General features: G+C 56.6%; 1 protein-coding gene across 2 annotated transcripts in view; it reads left to right on the forward strand.

Moving 5' to 3' along the window:
- CRISPLD2 (cysteine rich secretory protein LCCL domain containing 2) overlaps nucleotides 1-15,329 on the forward strand; it is a 66,776-nt gene that overhangs the window by 17,066 nt on the left and 34,381 nt on the right. For both annotated transcript variants that reach the window (XM_030863161.3, XM_060288715.2), the window contains exons 2-6: nucleotides 338-643; nucleotides 5,039-5,157; nucleotides 7,901-8,033; nucleotides 8,483-8,598; nucleotides 12,431-12,531. In XM_030863161.3, the coding sequence (XP_030719021.1) occupies nucleotides 404-643; nucleotides 5,039-5,157; nucleotides 7,901-8,033; nucleotides 8,483-8,598; nucleotides 12,431-12,531 (709 nt within the window). In that variant the 5' untranslated portion in view covers nucleotides 338-403. The remainder of the gene's footprint in view (nucleotides 1-337; nucleotides 644-5,038; nucleotides 5,158-7,900; nucleotides 8,034-8,482; nucleotides 8,599-12,430; nucleotides 12,532-15,329) is intronic.

Consider the following 15,329-nt stretch of genomic DNA (forward strand, 5'->3'; position numbering starts at 1 on the left):
CTCTTTGGGGGGCGGGAGATGGAACTTAATTCAGGCCGTAGACTCCTGAATGAGTCCAAATGCTGACTCCGAGTGAGAATAGATGGTACCGTGAGAAGCTGAGTCCGGGAGAGACCCAGCCAGGATGTCCCATGTGGCATCAGGCCGCTTGCCTTGCTGGAGACCCTTGGCTTGAGTCCCAGCTCCACCACTTCCTGCCTGCGGGACCTTGGTGGTTCAGCTTCTGTGGCCTCAGTCTCCACATCTGCAAAGTGGGGAGAATGACGTCCAGTACGGTCAGTGCCGTCGTGGGTTTGACACTGATCGACTTCTCCTGCCGCCCTCTGCTTCTTTTCAGAGCACACGAGCGCCTCAGGAGCCCAGGCCCCCCTGTCATCCCAGCCCTTGCTGCCAGCGTGGAGCCATGAGCTGTGTCCTGAACGGCCTTGTGCCCTTGGGGCTGGTGCTACTGCTCTGTGGAGCCCAAGGCTTTTTCCTGCCCAATGTCACACACCTAGAGAAGCTGCTCAGCAAGTACCAGCAGGACAGACCCCACTCCCGGGTCCGGAGGGCCATCCCCAGGGCGGACAAGGAGGAGATCCTCATGCTTCACAACAGGCTGCGGGGCCAGGTGTCACCACCGGCCTCCAACATGGAGTACATGGTGAGCGCGGGGGCACCACAGGGGCTGGCCCCATCCGCGGGGGGAGGGGGGGATGGCAGGCTTGGGGACATCTGGTGAGAGAGGGCCCCCTGCCTCTGTTCTGGATGCCCTACCCGATCAGCACAGGCTGCACCTCTCTGTAGCTCAGCCCAAGCTCCCGGCCCTCCTGGAGGGGGAGGGGGAGGGGAGGGGGAGGGGAGGGGGAGGGGGAGGGTCAAGGGCCAGGCTGTGGTGAGTCCGACCCCAGCTCTGCTACGTCTTCACCGTGTGACCTTGACGTCTCCTTAGCTAGTCTGAGTCTCAGTGTCTACTTTGGAAATCCCACCTCATGTGTCCCCCCACCCCCCCACCCACCCCCACCCCCCCACCCACCCCCCCCCCCCCGCCCCGTGACCATCTAACGGCACGTGTGTTGACTGCCTGGCACAGATGCTCAGCCCTGGGGCTGTGCTGTTACCGCTGTCCTTGTGTCACCCTTAGCGTCACCCCACCGTTTAGCTGCGCCTTCCGTCTGAGTAGCGAGGGGTGGCCGAGTCCGTGAGTGATGGGGTGTCTGCTGGGGAGGAAGGAGTAGAGAAGGGACAGTGGAGGGTCCCCTGTGCATCTGGAGAAGCCCTGCATTTCGGAGCAGAAGGGGCAGCCAGCTCCCCAGTGCACGTCCCCAGCTCTGCCCTCACTCGTGTGTCTCCGTGTCCCATCCCCCCAGCCCTGTGAAGCAGGCGCCGTGGTATCCCCCCACGTTATAGACTGGGAAACCGAGGCCCGAGGTCACACAGCTGTAGAGGCGGAGGCGAATGCTGACCTGGGTCCGGCTGAGTCCAGGACCTGTGCTCTTGTCCCCTCTCCACGCTCAGTTGAACCCCTCCCCCCCTCCCCCGACCCCACCAGCCTTTTCCATCCTCCCCTGATTATCGGGGCAGCCTCAGCCCTGGAGTGGGGGCAGGGGCTGTTTCACCTCCCATCTTGCCCTCTTCCGGCCCCTTCTGCATCCTGGTATCGCGTTATAGTTTCTAAATCTCACTCTCTTCCAGCCTTTGCCCAGGCAGGAGCCTCGGTGGCCCTCTGTGCTTCCTTCCCGGCATCAGAGGCCTCCTATCGCAAGCCTTTGTCTGTCTGGATAGCCTGTTTCCCTCCCTTGCCTTTGGCCGGAGAGGCCTCTGGGTGCTGTGTGTGTTACAGACCCCGCCCCCCCCCCAGGAGGGCTGCACCCTCATCATTCCCGTATCCACCTCCCTGCAGGCCTGGCCCCAGGCCCTCTCCTTCCTCTGGACTCTCAGCTGCCGCTTTCCGTGTGGCCTGTGCTCCGACCTCGGCCACCCTCACGGTCGGTCCCCTGCCCGCGTGCCTGTGAGTCCCTCGACGTCTGTGCTTGCGCGAGGTGGCCCATCACCAGCTGTGGGACGGATGAATGGATGCCCGTCCGCGCAGAGCCCTGAGCAAGCCCCCAGTCCTCTGGGAACTCGTTATGAAACCATTTCTTTTTTCTCTGAAGAAAATGGTCCAGACATTTATTCCGAAGGGGCTGTGATAATTTTAGGAGGCAAAGTGGGCGCCCTTTCAACGTGGGGCGCCTAACGCCGGGGGCAGCTGCGCAGACCTTTACAGGGTTAAGGATGGAGAGAGTCAGGGTAGATTTTCTTTTCAGGGCACGGACTCCTCCCCGCTCCTTCCCAGCAACTGGTCATTTGGCTTCTGTCCCTGTGGGGAAAAGACACTCTCCGCCTCTTTCTGGATCAGTCACCCTCCATCCTGTGCCCCTCCCCACCCCAAGGCCCTGTGTGGTGCCTACCAGGGAGCAGGCATTCTCCTGGGCCTGAAGCTTGCCTGAGCCCCAGCCCCGCCGGGGTCCTGGCTGTTTCCTGCCTCCTGTGGGGAGCAGGCTGGGTTTCTGCTGCTCTTCTCCTCATGCCCTGTGCTTGTCTGGTGCCTGTGGGGGAGATTCAGGGCAGCGGAAAGGAGCTTGGGTACGCAGCAGGCAGGGACAGGCCCTGGGCAGCCTGCGACTAGCCTGCTGTGTTTTCCTATTTGTTTATTTCATGGTATCTCAGGATGGGAGCTGGGATCTTGCTCCTTCCTTCTCAACAGCCCCCCTGTGGGGGAAGCAGAGCCTTTAGGGGTGTTGTTGAGGCCGCCTCTGCGCAGGGGCCCTCGGGGCGGGGCCGGCAGTCCGAGCCTCAGCACCGTCCCCTCCCCCTGGGCATCCTCGGTGCAGTGCTGCCCGGCCCGTCTCCACCCAGACAAGTGACACTGATTTGAGAAAGTGTCTCAGAGTCATGGCTTCCTGCTCGGCCCTGCCTGCTGGGGCTTGTAGCCACAGTCCTTTGAAACAGGCTGAGCACTGAGAGGTGGATCTTAACACTCCAGAAGTTAAGATACCCCATTTTGAGGTCTTATGAGCGGACGGGCTCTGGGGTTAGGTAGCTGCCATGTGCCAGCTGTGTGGCTTCGGCAGGTTACTTAGCCTCTCTGTGTTTATAATTCCTCACCAAGCACAACGGGGGACGACAAAAGTCCCTTTCTCACAGAGTTGTTTGGTGGAGTCAGTAAGACAATGCATGATACTAAATAAATGTGAATTAGACTGTTGCTATTATTTTAGTAACCATTATTTTAGTGGAGTGGGACCAGCACCTGGTGGCAGCATGCAGAGCAGGAAGATGGAAGATCCCCCTTGGAGGCTGGGCTGTTAAAGTTCTAACAAGTTCCTAGCTGGGTGACCTTAGGCAAGTTACTTAACCTCTCTTAAACTCAGAGGTTTTTGTTTGTTTGTTCATTTTATCTGCAACAGTGGAGAGATAAAACATACCTCCTGGGCTTGTTGGGGGAGTTAAATAAGAAAATGGTTCTAATGTTACCTGCAGTGGGCAGGTGTTCAGATGATGACTGCCCTGGCGGGTGCTTGAGAAAGTTAACTTCCTTAATATCCAGGTACCATTGACTGAGAGCTCCTTTGCTTCTCATCTGGGGGCTCCATGCCTGCTGTCATTCAGCCTTCCCCCAAATCCTATTCCAGGTACCATTAGCCCATTTAGAGATAGGGAAACAAAGGCACAGAGAGGTGAAACCATTTGCTTGAAGTCACACAGCCAGCAAGAGGCAGAGCCTGGCACCGTACCCAGGTTCACCTAACAAGAGCACCTCACTGCCCCGCCCTCTGAAGGTGGGAGGTGCGTGCTCTTATCAACAGGCCTGTCTCCCACTGACTGAGTGTGGCCCCCAGAGGGTGTTGACCCCCTGTTTCAGGCTGTGCTTGGGCACTGGAGAAAGATCCGAGGCAGAAGTGGTACAGGGTTTGGTGGGCACTGAAGGTGGGGCACTGTCGGGGAGAAACCCAGAATGTCCCCTGCAGCTGAAATGGGCGGTGGGTCCAGAGGTGTGACCCTGCCCCCCCTCCCCAGGCGCCTGCCCTGGGGCAGGACTTGCCCCTGGGTGTTGAGGAGTTGCAGTTATCTTGGCCAGAAGGAGACAGCGAGACAGGAGGAGGAGAGGGCAGTGGGCAGCTTCCATTCAGGGGTCCCACAGTTGGTTCAACCAGTCTCCTGTTCCTGTTCCTGGATGGTCCCGGGGCTCTGCCTCGATAGGCTTTCAGTGAGCAACTACTGCGTGCCAGGGCTGGGGCTTCCCAGAGCGAGGGACAGCCCCTGGCTGCCCATGAGCTGCAGCATCTTCCCCAAGACTCCGGGAGGGGGCGGGACAGCCGCTGGCTCGCAGCTGGGAGGGCCGCTTGGCATCTGTTCCTCCGCAGAAGAGAAGTGACCCTACTTGCCTTGTTCACCATGTTCTTTCTTGAGGAGTTATGTGTGCTCCCTGGGCCAGCTGGGAGGCAAGAGGGCTGCAGATTCTTTGGCCCAGACCCCTGACTCAGGGAGGGCTGTGTTGGAGGGTAACAGGACTGGGCGAGTTGAAGGCATTTCTTGCTACCTAAAAAAATACATATATACATATATATAATAGTAAAATATACGTAATATATAACTTACCATCTCAGCCATTTTTAAATACACTATTCAGTGGTATTAACTACATTCACACCATTGTGCAACCATCCCCGCCATCACCGTCATTCATCTCCAGGATTTATTCATCCTCCCATTTCACAGATGAGGAGACTGAGGCTGAGAGAAGGGACTTGCCAGTGTCCCCGACAAGTTAGTGGCCGAGCAGGTGCTCTGAGGATCGGGGCTCCTCTAGGTTCTTTGCTGACCGGCCTCTTCCCACCTCCCGAGCAAGGAACCCATCGGAGACATGCACGAAGGCCCTGTGTCTAGTGTCGCGGAAGCCGAAGCCCGGCCCTCGGGGTCTCCCAGGGCCTGAGCTGGGGCGTCTCTGCGGTTTGGGTTCTTACACCCACCCCTGACCCTGACCTCCTGGTGCCCATTTCTCGTCCCCCTGCAGACCTGGGATGAAGAGCTGGAGAAGTCGGCGGTGGCCTGGGCCCAGGAGTGCATCTGGGAGCATGGGCCCAACAGCCTGCTGGTGTCCATCGGGCAGAACCTGGCCGTGCACTGGGGCAGGTAAGAGCCACTGTGACCCTACTCGTGAACAGGGTCTCACTCACGCCGCCAGACCTCCAAGGCCTTGACGGTGTCTGTTAAATGTCGTCCACGGACCTTCCCCCAGGTCAACCGGGCCACATTCCCGAGCCCCCAAGCCAGCTGGCAGCCCCTCCCGGGCTAGGGCCTGGCTGCCTTAGAGGAAATGAGCAAAATGTCTTCTGACCGGTTAAGACTCACTGACCACGTGCTGTGCACACGAGTCCTCCGAACGGGGGCCCAGGGTCCCTGGGTCTGCTTTCGTTGAGCCGCACTTATTGAAAATTTGGCCGGGGCTGGAAACGGCCCCTCAAAGTACACGTCAGGGTGTGCTTGCCTTCAACTGCCTGTTTACTCTATTTCCAGCTCTTTAAGCGGGGAGTGTAATGGGGCCACGAGTAGCTGCATCTTCCTTTAGCCAGTGCCCTTCCGGGAAGGACCTGGGCAGGTGTCACCGTGTGTCCAGAGGTGTGACTTCGTGGAACCACAGCAACCCAGCATTCTTTTCTGCTTTTTATGAAGTCAGTCTTGTGACAGCATTAAGAGAAAATGTCTAAAGGGAACCAAACCCATCGATCCACTGCCCTGGTCCAGCAATTTGCGTGTTCCTGGGCTTCTGGGCTGCATCTGGCTGTGGGCCGGCATGTTTTCACGTAGCTGTAACTGTGGCCAGGACAGCTGTTAATTCTTTTTTTTTTCCTTCTCCTACGATATCAAACAATTTTCTGTTACATAGTTGCCATGGTTATCACCTCCTCAAGGCTGCCTTTGGGCCATGAAGTTGACAGACTGGAATTTAGCCATTCCATTCGTTTTTTTTTTTTTTTTTGCGGTACGCGGGCCTCTCACTGTTCTGGCCTCTCCCGTTGCGGAGCACAGGCTCCGGACGCGCAGGCTCAGCGGCCATGGCTCATGGGCCCAGCCGCTCCGCGGCATGTGGGATCTTCCCGGACCGGGGCACGAACCCACGTCCCCTGCATCGGCAGGCGGACTCTCAACCACTGCGCCACCGGGGAAGCCCCTCTTTTTTTTTAAAAAATTAATTTATTTGTTTTTTGGGGTTTTTTTTGGCTATGTTGGGTCTTCATTGCTATGCGTGGACTTTCTCTAGTTGAGGCAAGAGGGGGCTACTCTTCGTTGCCATGCGCGGGCTTCTCATTGCGGTGGCTTCTCTTGCTGTGGAGCACGGGCTCTAGAGCGCAGGCTCAGTAGTTGTGGTGCACGGGTTTAGTTGCTCCGCGGCAAGTGAGATCTTCCCTGGCCAGGGATCGAACCCGTGTCCCCTGCATTGGCAGGAGGGTTCTTAACCACTGCGCCACCAGGGAAGCCCAAGCCATTCCATTCTTGTAGCTAGGTTGTTTTTTTTTTTTTCTTTTCCCCCTTGGCTCATTTGAATGATTTCAGTAGGAAAACTCTGAGGGGTAGGACTGATGGGTCCCAGGGCACAAAGACTGTCCCCCTTCTGGATGAATATTGCCAACTCACTTTACAAAAGAGAGCCTCTTCTGAAGGCCCCTCTGCAGCCAACCGTTCTCTTTCCAAAACCACCCCAGCCTGGCTGTGAGGTTCCAGGGAAATAGACAGACTGGTGACGGGTTCCCTGTGTCCCTAGAGCTCTGTTGCTGCGTGTGTCTCTTTCCCCGAGCTGGCTCCAGGAAGGGAGGCTGCTTCTCCAGCCACGGCACTGACCACCACCATTCCCTGCGTCCTGACAGTAATTGTTATAAGACCTCTAACCACCCGGGTCCCCACGGTGCCCTCAGAAGTCACCAGTCGCCACCACATCTGTTCTCTTTATTGAAACCGCTTTGTTGACACTTGCTGGTGACAGCGACCGGGGGTTCCAATCTGGTTTATTTTCTTTCCCGGTGCCAACCTGGCGGACAGGGCTGAAGCGAGGGGGTGGTGGCCACCAACAGCGGCTGGGGGGCGTGCTCCTCAGGGTTGGGGACGAGGGAGGGCTCAGGTGATAAAATCCCAAAGGGGAGCTTGGTACAAGGGTTTGCCCAGCTGACTGCAGGGCTCTGCACACCTGTGGGTTCCTGTGCCTTGAATGAATTTTCTTCCTTGAGTCTGAGTCCTCGGGTCCCCAGGCAGCCAAGGAACGAAGCTGGTCTTGACGTTACAGAAACGTGAGGCTTTAGGCTGCTCTTTGGCTGTGTGTGTGTGTGTGTGTGTGTGTGTGTGTGTGTGTGTGTGTGACAGGGACCTGCCTGCTCTGTCCGCCATAGGCAGCTGTTTCCCAACTTCCAGACCCTCCCCTGCCACCGTTCAGTTATCTGGGCAGGATCTGTTCGGTTATCTACTTACTGTTTTTCTCTACATTGACTGTAAATGGACTTGCACCTTCAGTTTTGTCTTAAGCGGTAATATCTGTGAAATATGGGATTTGTTCTTAAGCGGTAACATCTGTGAAATATGGGATTCCCCAAACGTACGTGAAAATTAATACATAATTATTCACATAAAAAAGAACTCACCGGGAGCCAGGTAAAAGTTTCCCACACACACTGGTGGCTTGTAGGTCACCCAGGGACACTCCTGGAACCCAGAGGAGGCCAATTCGGGTTTTAAGCACTTTTAACAGATACTGGGTGGGATATGGGGCTGTTGGCCCAAAGAAGCACCCCCTCCAGCTGCCCCATGGGTGGCAGTGCTGCCAGCGGGGGTCTCTGTCGTTGGGTGCTTGGTGGCTGGCACGTAACAAGCTGATCTGCCCCTGCAGGTATCGCTCTCCTGGCTTCCACGTGCAGTCCTGGTATGACGAGGTGAAGGACTACACCTACCCCTACCCCCACGAGTGCAACCCCTGGTGTCCAGAGAGGTGCTCTGGGGCCATGTGCACCCACTACACACAGGTAAGGCTGAAGATCAGGTGTGACCTCAGCCTGGCACCCCCAAACACTGTCACTCACCTGGCCCTGTGGGACTGTTGCCCAGTCAGAAAACCTCTGCTCTATCATTGCCTTAAGTTTTTCCTTTAATTCAGCACTACTCAAAGTATAGCTGGTGGGCCAGGCTGTTTGTGGCCAGTTCACAAATATGGAAACTGAGAGTAAGCGCTGGAAACTTCTGTGGCAGCTTTACATTGCTGGGGAATTTTCCTTGTGTGTTTTTTTGTTCTTTTTTTTTGTTTGCTTTTGTTTTAAAGGAATGTGTGGCTCTTTAATGGGTTAGGGGAGGAATCTGGTCCTTCACCTCTTCACCACACACCCCTTTAGTGCCAGCACCTTGTGGATCCAGACCAGATTATATCACCCTGGTCATTTGTCCCTTGAGCTCAGATGTATGGATGTCATCTTTTCAGATAGTTTGGGCCACAACCACCAAGATTGGCTGTGCTGTGAACACCTGCGAGAGGATGAATGTCTGGGGAGATGTTTGGGAGAATGCGGTCTACCTCGTCTGCAATTACTCTCCAAAGTAAGAACAAGTGACGTGGTTTTATGGGTTGGGGTGTGTTCTCCTGCTATGGAAGACCCAACTGAAACTGGCTTCAGTGGTAAAATCTCTTTATTATTTCACATAACAAGGCATCTAGAGGTTGGTGCGTCTAGGTTAGCGTAATAGCTCAGCATGTCAATGAGAACTTTCTGTCTTTCTGCTGTATTGTCCTCTCCTCATGGTCCCAAGATGGCTGCAGAGCACCAGGCATCACATCTTCCCAAACAGAAGGGAAGAGAATGGTAGAAAAGGCCTGTCTCCTTAGGCTTTTCTCACCCCTGGCCCACTTTCTCCTTATGTCATTGGCCAGAACTAGACCACTCATGGACAAGGGAGAACAAGAGTGCCCCAGTTGGCTTTGACCAATGAAATCGCCCCAGTTGGCTTTGCACGTCACCCCCTGGGGCTACTTGAATAAGTCAGAAGCGGAGTAGTTGGCTGGGCAGCCAGTGGGGTCTGTCATAGAGATTCTTTTTCTCTGAAAATACGCAGCAGATAGCACTCTAGAAAATAGGTATTCATGCTAGCCCTAGTTTTTGCATCTTTATATTTCCCCTCCCAGAAGGGACCTCGTCACACCTTTAGGTCATAGTCCCACTTTCTCTTGACAGCATCCTGATGTCATCAGTGGGTCACTTATCCCTTTACTCATTCACCTCCATTGCTCATCAGACAAGTGTGTGCTGATTCTCAGAGACCCGCTCACCCAGTTATAGCCTGTGGTTTGCACACTGGCCACTGGGCTGGCCGCCATCCTAGCACTGGGCCCTGCACGCAGTGTGCCCTTGAGGCATGTTTTCTCCATGACTGCATGAAACAGGAATGACCTCATTTACTGGGTTGGATCAGGAGTAGCCGTGAGAAGGTAGGATGAAGAGGGAATCGCTGAGGTTGGGAGGAAAATAGAAACTCTCCGTAAACCATCTGGGACGTCTGTGGTAATGATGTCTCAGGCAGCCCACGGGGATGAGGGCAGGGGGGTTACGTCATCCATGGGAGGGACCTGAGCCCCATGGAAGAGGAGTAAGGTGGTCCCCACGGTGGAGCTCGTTGCAGAGTGGCAGGTGGGGAGTGAGGAATCATTTGATTTAAGTCTTTATATTAAAAAATACACTAGAAGATCCAACCAGAAGTACCATTCTTCCCTTATTTAGTCTTTACCGCTTTCTTGAAAAAATAATGACTTGTGTACAGTAAAGTACACTAATCCTAAGAGCCCAGCTGGATAAATTTTCACACATATAGACATGTATTAGTCAGCTCAGGCTGCCGTAACAGAATACCACAGATCGGGTGGCTTGAGCAATACACATTATTTCTCACAGCTCTGGGGGCTGGAAGTCCAGATCAGGGTCCAGCAGGGTCAGTTTCTAGTGAGGAGTCTCTTTCTGGCTCCCGGATGGCCACATTCTCCCTGTGTCTCCACATGGCGTTTCCTCAGCGTGTGCTGGGGGTTGGAGGGGGAGGGAGAGGGAGGGGGAATTGAGTTCTCTGTGTCTCTTCTTATAAGGACACTAATCCTATCAGAGTCCCACCCTTGTGACCTCACTTAACCTTAATCACCTCCTCCGAGGCCCCATCTCCAAATGCAGCCACGTTGGGGGGCTGGGTTTCATCATACGGATTGGGGGCGCTGGGCACACACGTTCAGTCCATGCATATGTATATGCATTATGTATGCATTATGTCTACCTGTGTAACTAGTACCCAGGTCAAGGGAGGGAGTATTTCCAGGGCCCCAGGCTGGAAGTGGGGGGCTCCCTCATGCCCCCCAGAGTGGCTGACATTCTGACACCCCTCCCCATCGGTCAGTCTGTCTGGTTCGGACCCTTCTGTGAATGGACAGATATGCCCTCTTGTGCCTGCCGTCTGCCTTTCAACACCGTGTCTGGGAGATTCGTCCGTGGTGTTGTGTGTTCGGTGGGCATTTTTTTTCAGATGTCTTTGTGGTTTTCCATGATGTCCACAAGCCTCTTTCTTCAAGAGTCCGAGCCCCTGCCATGCAGGGGGCAGTGGCTGAGAGGGTGGGCCCTGGGGTGGTGTCTGGGCTCAGGTCTCTTTGGGAGGGGGTGGGGTGGGGTGGTCTTGCGCCCTGACGGCCTCACAGGTGGGGGGGAGGGTGCTCACTTCCTGGGGCTGTTGGGAGCGGGGAGGTTGCCCGTCTACAAGACGCGTAGCCCCCAGCCCGCATCCACGACCGGTAACCCAGAGAGCTATTGCTCCAGCTGTGTGGGAGACTTGGTTTGTCGCTGAGGAAATGTGGAAGCTACCTGTGCTGGTGCACGTGGCTGGGGGAGGGGAGGAGCCTGTCTGGGAGGCCCGGAGTGTCTGAAGAAACCTACTGAGCCCCACCCGGTGACAGGGCAGGTGCTGGGGTCCCCTGGGTCCGCCGGGTGATGGTCCATTTGGGAGGGCCATCCCGAAGGCCCCCGTGCGCCCCTAGCCAGCCTGCACATGGGGCCGAGGTGCTCAGCGAGGCAGGGTCTGCAGCCTGGTGGGGGGTGTTATTTTCCATCCACGGGTGCAGACTATAACAGCACCCCCCAGCCGCCCTCCCACCATCCCCAGGCCCGATGCCCACGTGGCCCTGGGTGATGCCGGTCCGCTATTTTGAGCCGTCTGGGGCCAAACAGAGAGTGTGTTTTCTGCAGTTGTCTCCCGGCCATCACTATCAGGACCCCTCCTTGGCCACCCTGGACAGCCGTCAGAAACGTCACGCAGTGAGGATGTTGATTTAGCAAATGCTCAGAGAGCATGTTGCCGTCACCAGGGACTGGCCCCAGTCTGAGGCATCCACACAGACGCCCTCTTCATCTCATGACCACCCCCCGTGGTTACCCCACTACAGAGAAGGGGGCGGAGGCTCAGGGTCGAGGGGCATTGGCTGGGTTCACCCGGCTGGCAGGGCCACGTCCAGCCCCGGGAGTCTGCTCATCACCGCTCGGCCATGCTTGGCCCAGGATCGGGGCCGCCAGTCTCTTTCCTGAGTGGACAGACAGGTGACGGGGCACCCATGAAGGAAGTTTCTAGAACAGATCACGAAGACTGGCTCCCAGTCACTCACCTCTCCGGCTTGTGCTGCTAAAGGCCCAGGTGCTGGGGGAAGGGCTTGAGAATTCCACTCACCACCTGCAACCTGGCCCCTGGAGAAATCCCACTGACCGGCCTCTGGTTTTCCTGCCCTGGGAACTTCAAAGGGAGGCGGATGGCACCTGCAATGCCCAGAGGGACCTTGGTCCCAGCCCCGAGAGCAGAGTGTGGTCAAAGGCTCTGAGCCCCACAGCCTGGGTTCAAATCCCAGCCCTCCCACTCCCTCGTTGTGTGACCTTGGGCAAGTCCCTTAACCTCTCTGAGCCTCAGTTTCCTCTTCTGAAAAAGGATTGAACTCCAGCACGTCCCTCCTGGGGTGTTGGAAGGATGGAGTGAGCAGGTAGGTACGTGGTAAACACGAGGCACTCCCTGGAACAGGCTGACCTTTACTCATTTGAGAAATGGCTTCAGAGGACCCCAGCAGCTTCCAGTGCAGAGGCATCGGGGCTGGGACTGGGGGTGGCTGACAGCATTCAGAGTTGCATGAGGCCACAGGACAAAGGTGCAGGGAGAAGGATGCTTTGTAGCTCCCGACTGGGATTCTTCTGGAATTCTCTAGACTCTGTACACAGGAGGGGGCTCAGGGCAGGTGCCTTTCCCCCTTCACACCTTCCTTCCTCCCTGACCGTGTCTGGGGTCCCGAGAGGCTCCAGAAAGGAGCGAGAAGCCCCCCGGGCCCTGGCGTGGCGGCCCCCTGACGGGGTTTCTGGTCTGTCCTCAGGGGGAACTGGATCGGAGAAGCCCCCTACAGAGCTGGCCGGCCCTGCTCCGAGTGCCCGCCCAGGTACGGAGGCAGCTGCAGGAACAACTTGTGTTACCGAGGTAGGAAACGACTTCAAAACCCTTTGGAATGGGCGTCCCCTCCAGTCCCTGAGTCACAGAGTGGCTGACGTGAAACGGGGAAGTTGGACAGTTTGGGGGGGAAATTGGTCCCTCCTGCTCTCCCCCTCGGCCCTCCCCTCCTCGCCTCCCCATCTCTGGACTCAGGGTTCAGCCCCAGCTCCCCGGGGATACGGCTGCCCCTGGGACGTCCCCCCAGTGGGCGTCTCCCATGGGAGGCATCCCTGCTCTCTTGATGCTCAGAGTTTGGTATAAAACAGACAACAAACAAGGAATTTAAAACAGCCACGTGATTGATGGTCCGGCCAGCTGCAGGCCGGTTAGGGGCCGCCTCCGCGGCTTGTCAGAGCCCCTCCTGCCCGTCCTTGTCCCCCTCAGGCCACCCAGCCGCGTGTGCAGCTTGTCCGGCCCTTACTCGTCAGAAACCTGTTTCCCCTACCCCACAGCTCAGGCCAAGCCGAGCTCTCAAAGGCTCTCAAAGGCCGTGTTTTCCGGCGATGCCAGCATTTGCTTATTGCCTGCGGCTCAGAATGTTCCCACGTTCCGTGGCTCCATTAACAGGTCTCGTAATGGCTGAGAGGGGTCTTTCAGGAGAGGTGGGATTGGGGGGGAAACGCAGGATCAGTCCATTGGGCTCCGGGGTGAAGCGTGGGGCTCCCAGACCCTCCCAGGCCCGCTGTTCGCTACTGATTCTGCCCACTGCGGGGAGGGCGTGGGGATCTTGCAGGGGGGCAGAAGCAAGGATCTGAGAGTCCAGTCCGTGCTGGTCCCCTGGGTCGTGAGTTATATGCGGGTGGCTGAGCCTCCAGGGGGAACTCAGGGGCCTCAACCCAAAGTCTGGACATTAGGCTTCTGGTTCTGGCTCTGCATGATTGGAGGCTGTTCGCTCAAGCCAGCTGATCACTCTACCCACCAGCAAAATGGGTATGATACCTCCAACCTTCCATGACGGATCTCGGGCTCAGATGAGAGAGTCGGTGCATCTGGTGCGAGTGTATTGAGCGCCTGCCGTGTGCCAGGACGTTGCCAGGGGATGGGGTGGGGATGCCTGTGGGGACCCGACAGTCACGGTCCTGCCCTCGGGAACATGAGGTCCAGCGGGGCCACTGCCCCGAGGAGGGACACGCGTCTTTCAGGGGACGTAACAGATGCCTCAGGGCTTAACAGCAGGAGTATCCACCATCAGCCAAGTCAGGGAAGGCTTCCCAAGCAGGTGGCTATTGAGGCAGAGGACATGGCCTAGTAATGAGAGAAGGGAAGGGTGTTTCTGGCAGGCGGAACAGCATGTGCAAAGGCCTGGAAGATGAGGCATCGCGGTCACGAGACTGTGAGGCAGAAGGGCCCACAGGGATGTGCAGGTCCCGGCAGTGCCTGCCACGCAGCCGGGGCTCTGTAAGCTTTTGTTAGATGGAGTTTCTCCTGCTCTCCCACCCCCTCTCAGGCACCACACCTCTTCACTCTCTTTGAGAGGGAGGTGCCCACACCTGTCCTTCGTGAAATATTCCCAGATAGCCCAACTCTGACTCCTGGATTCGTGGGATAAGCGTGGGTTTTAGAGTTCGGCACACCTGCCTGAGGAATATCAACCCTACATGTTCCAGCGGTGAGCACCTGGGCAGGGCATTTCATCTCTCTGAGCCTCAGCCTTCCTGTGTGAAAATGGGGTGATGTGTCAGCCCCCGGGGGTCGTAGGAGGGCTGAGAAGAATGCAGGCTGACACTCCAGGCATATCAGGCCGCAAATCCCCATTCAGGCAGGTCCTGTGGCTGCTGTCCAGTCACCCAGAGGGGCAAATGCCCCCATCAGATCCTGAGTGCTGATTTGGGGACCGTGAGGGAGGGATGCCCACTGGGGCTCCCCGTTGGTTCTCGCATTGGGAGGGGGCTCCGCGTGCGCACAAGGCAGGCTGTCAGGGTGCAGGGCAGGCAGAGCGGGGTGTCTCTGCGTTCCTGGACGTGTGTGCTCAGGCACACCGCTTGCCTTCTTTGAGCCTCGGTTTCCCCATCTGTAAGAGCGATGACATCGTTCTCCCGCAGATGATTTGCTGGAAGGATGCAACACGGAGGATGTGAGTTGCTAGGACAGCAGCCTGCACATGGTGCCTTATGGACACAGCTCATTACTTCCTTGGAGAGGTGGGAGTGGGGAGGTATGACTGCGCTTATCACCTGGCGTGGGGTTCTTCCTCACCTGGGAGGTACTGGGGGCCCTCTCCCAGCCTGGGGGCCCCATCCATCTCAGGATCCTGGCAGACCCCTTCTCTTCTCGGGAAACACAGCTCTGGTGTCACACCTCCTCCAGGGAGACTTCCCTGAGTCCACAGACAGGCAGCCCACCTGCCTCCGTGCTCTTACTGCACCCAGACTCTCCTTGCACTTGATTCACCTGTAGTTACAACTGCTGGTTCACTCCCGGGCCTCCAGGGCCACGTAGCAGGTGTGTTCTGCATGTTGTCTGAACAAATATACCCCTGATATCCACAGAGGGTCATTTTCGAAGAACAAATACACACAAAGATAGCCTAGATGCTGGTTAACCCACCCAATGAAGCCTCCTAGACTTGTTTCTTTATTTTTGGTGGAAAATGCCCAACTTCACTTGGTGGGCGTCCCGATTTTCTTAGCTAACCATGCAGAAAGTCTCTTCTAAAGCAGCTTATCTGCATAAGCTACTTAATAAGCATTTATTGAGGTTCCTGGCAAGGCCTTGACCTCTAATGGAGATGGAACAGGGATAAGGATAGACCGTAAGAGAAGATTCCAGCCCTTCCCTGTGTGGCG

Source organism: Globicephala melas, chromosome 19 (assembly GCF_963455315.2).
Source record: "Globicephala melas chromosome 19, mGloMel1.2, whole genome shotgun sequence".
NCBI classification, from domain to species: domain Eukaryota; kingdom Metazoa; phylum Chordata; class Mammalia; order Artiodactyla; family Delphinidae; genus Globicephala; species Globicephala melas.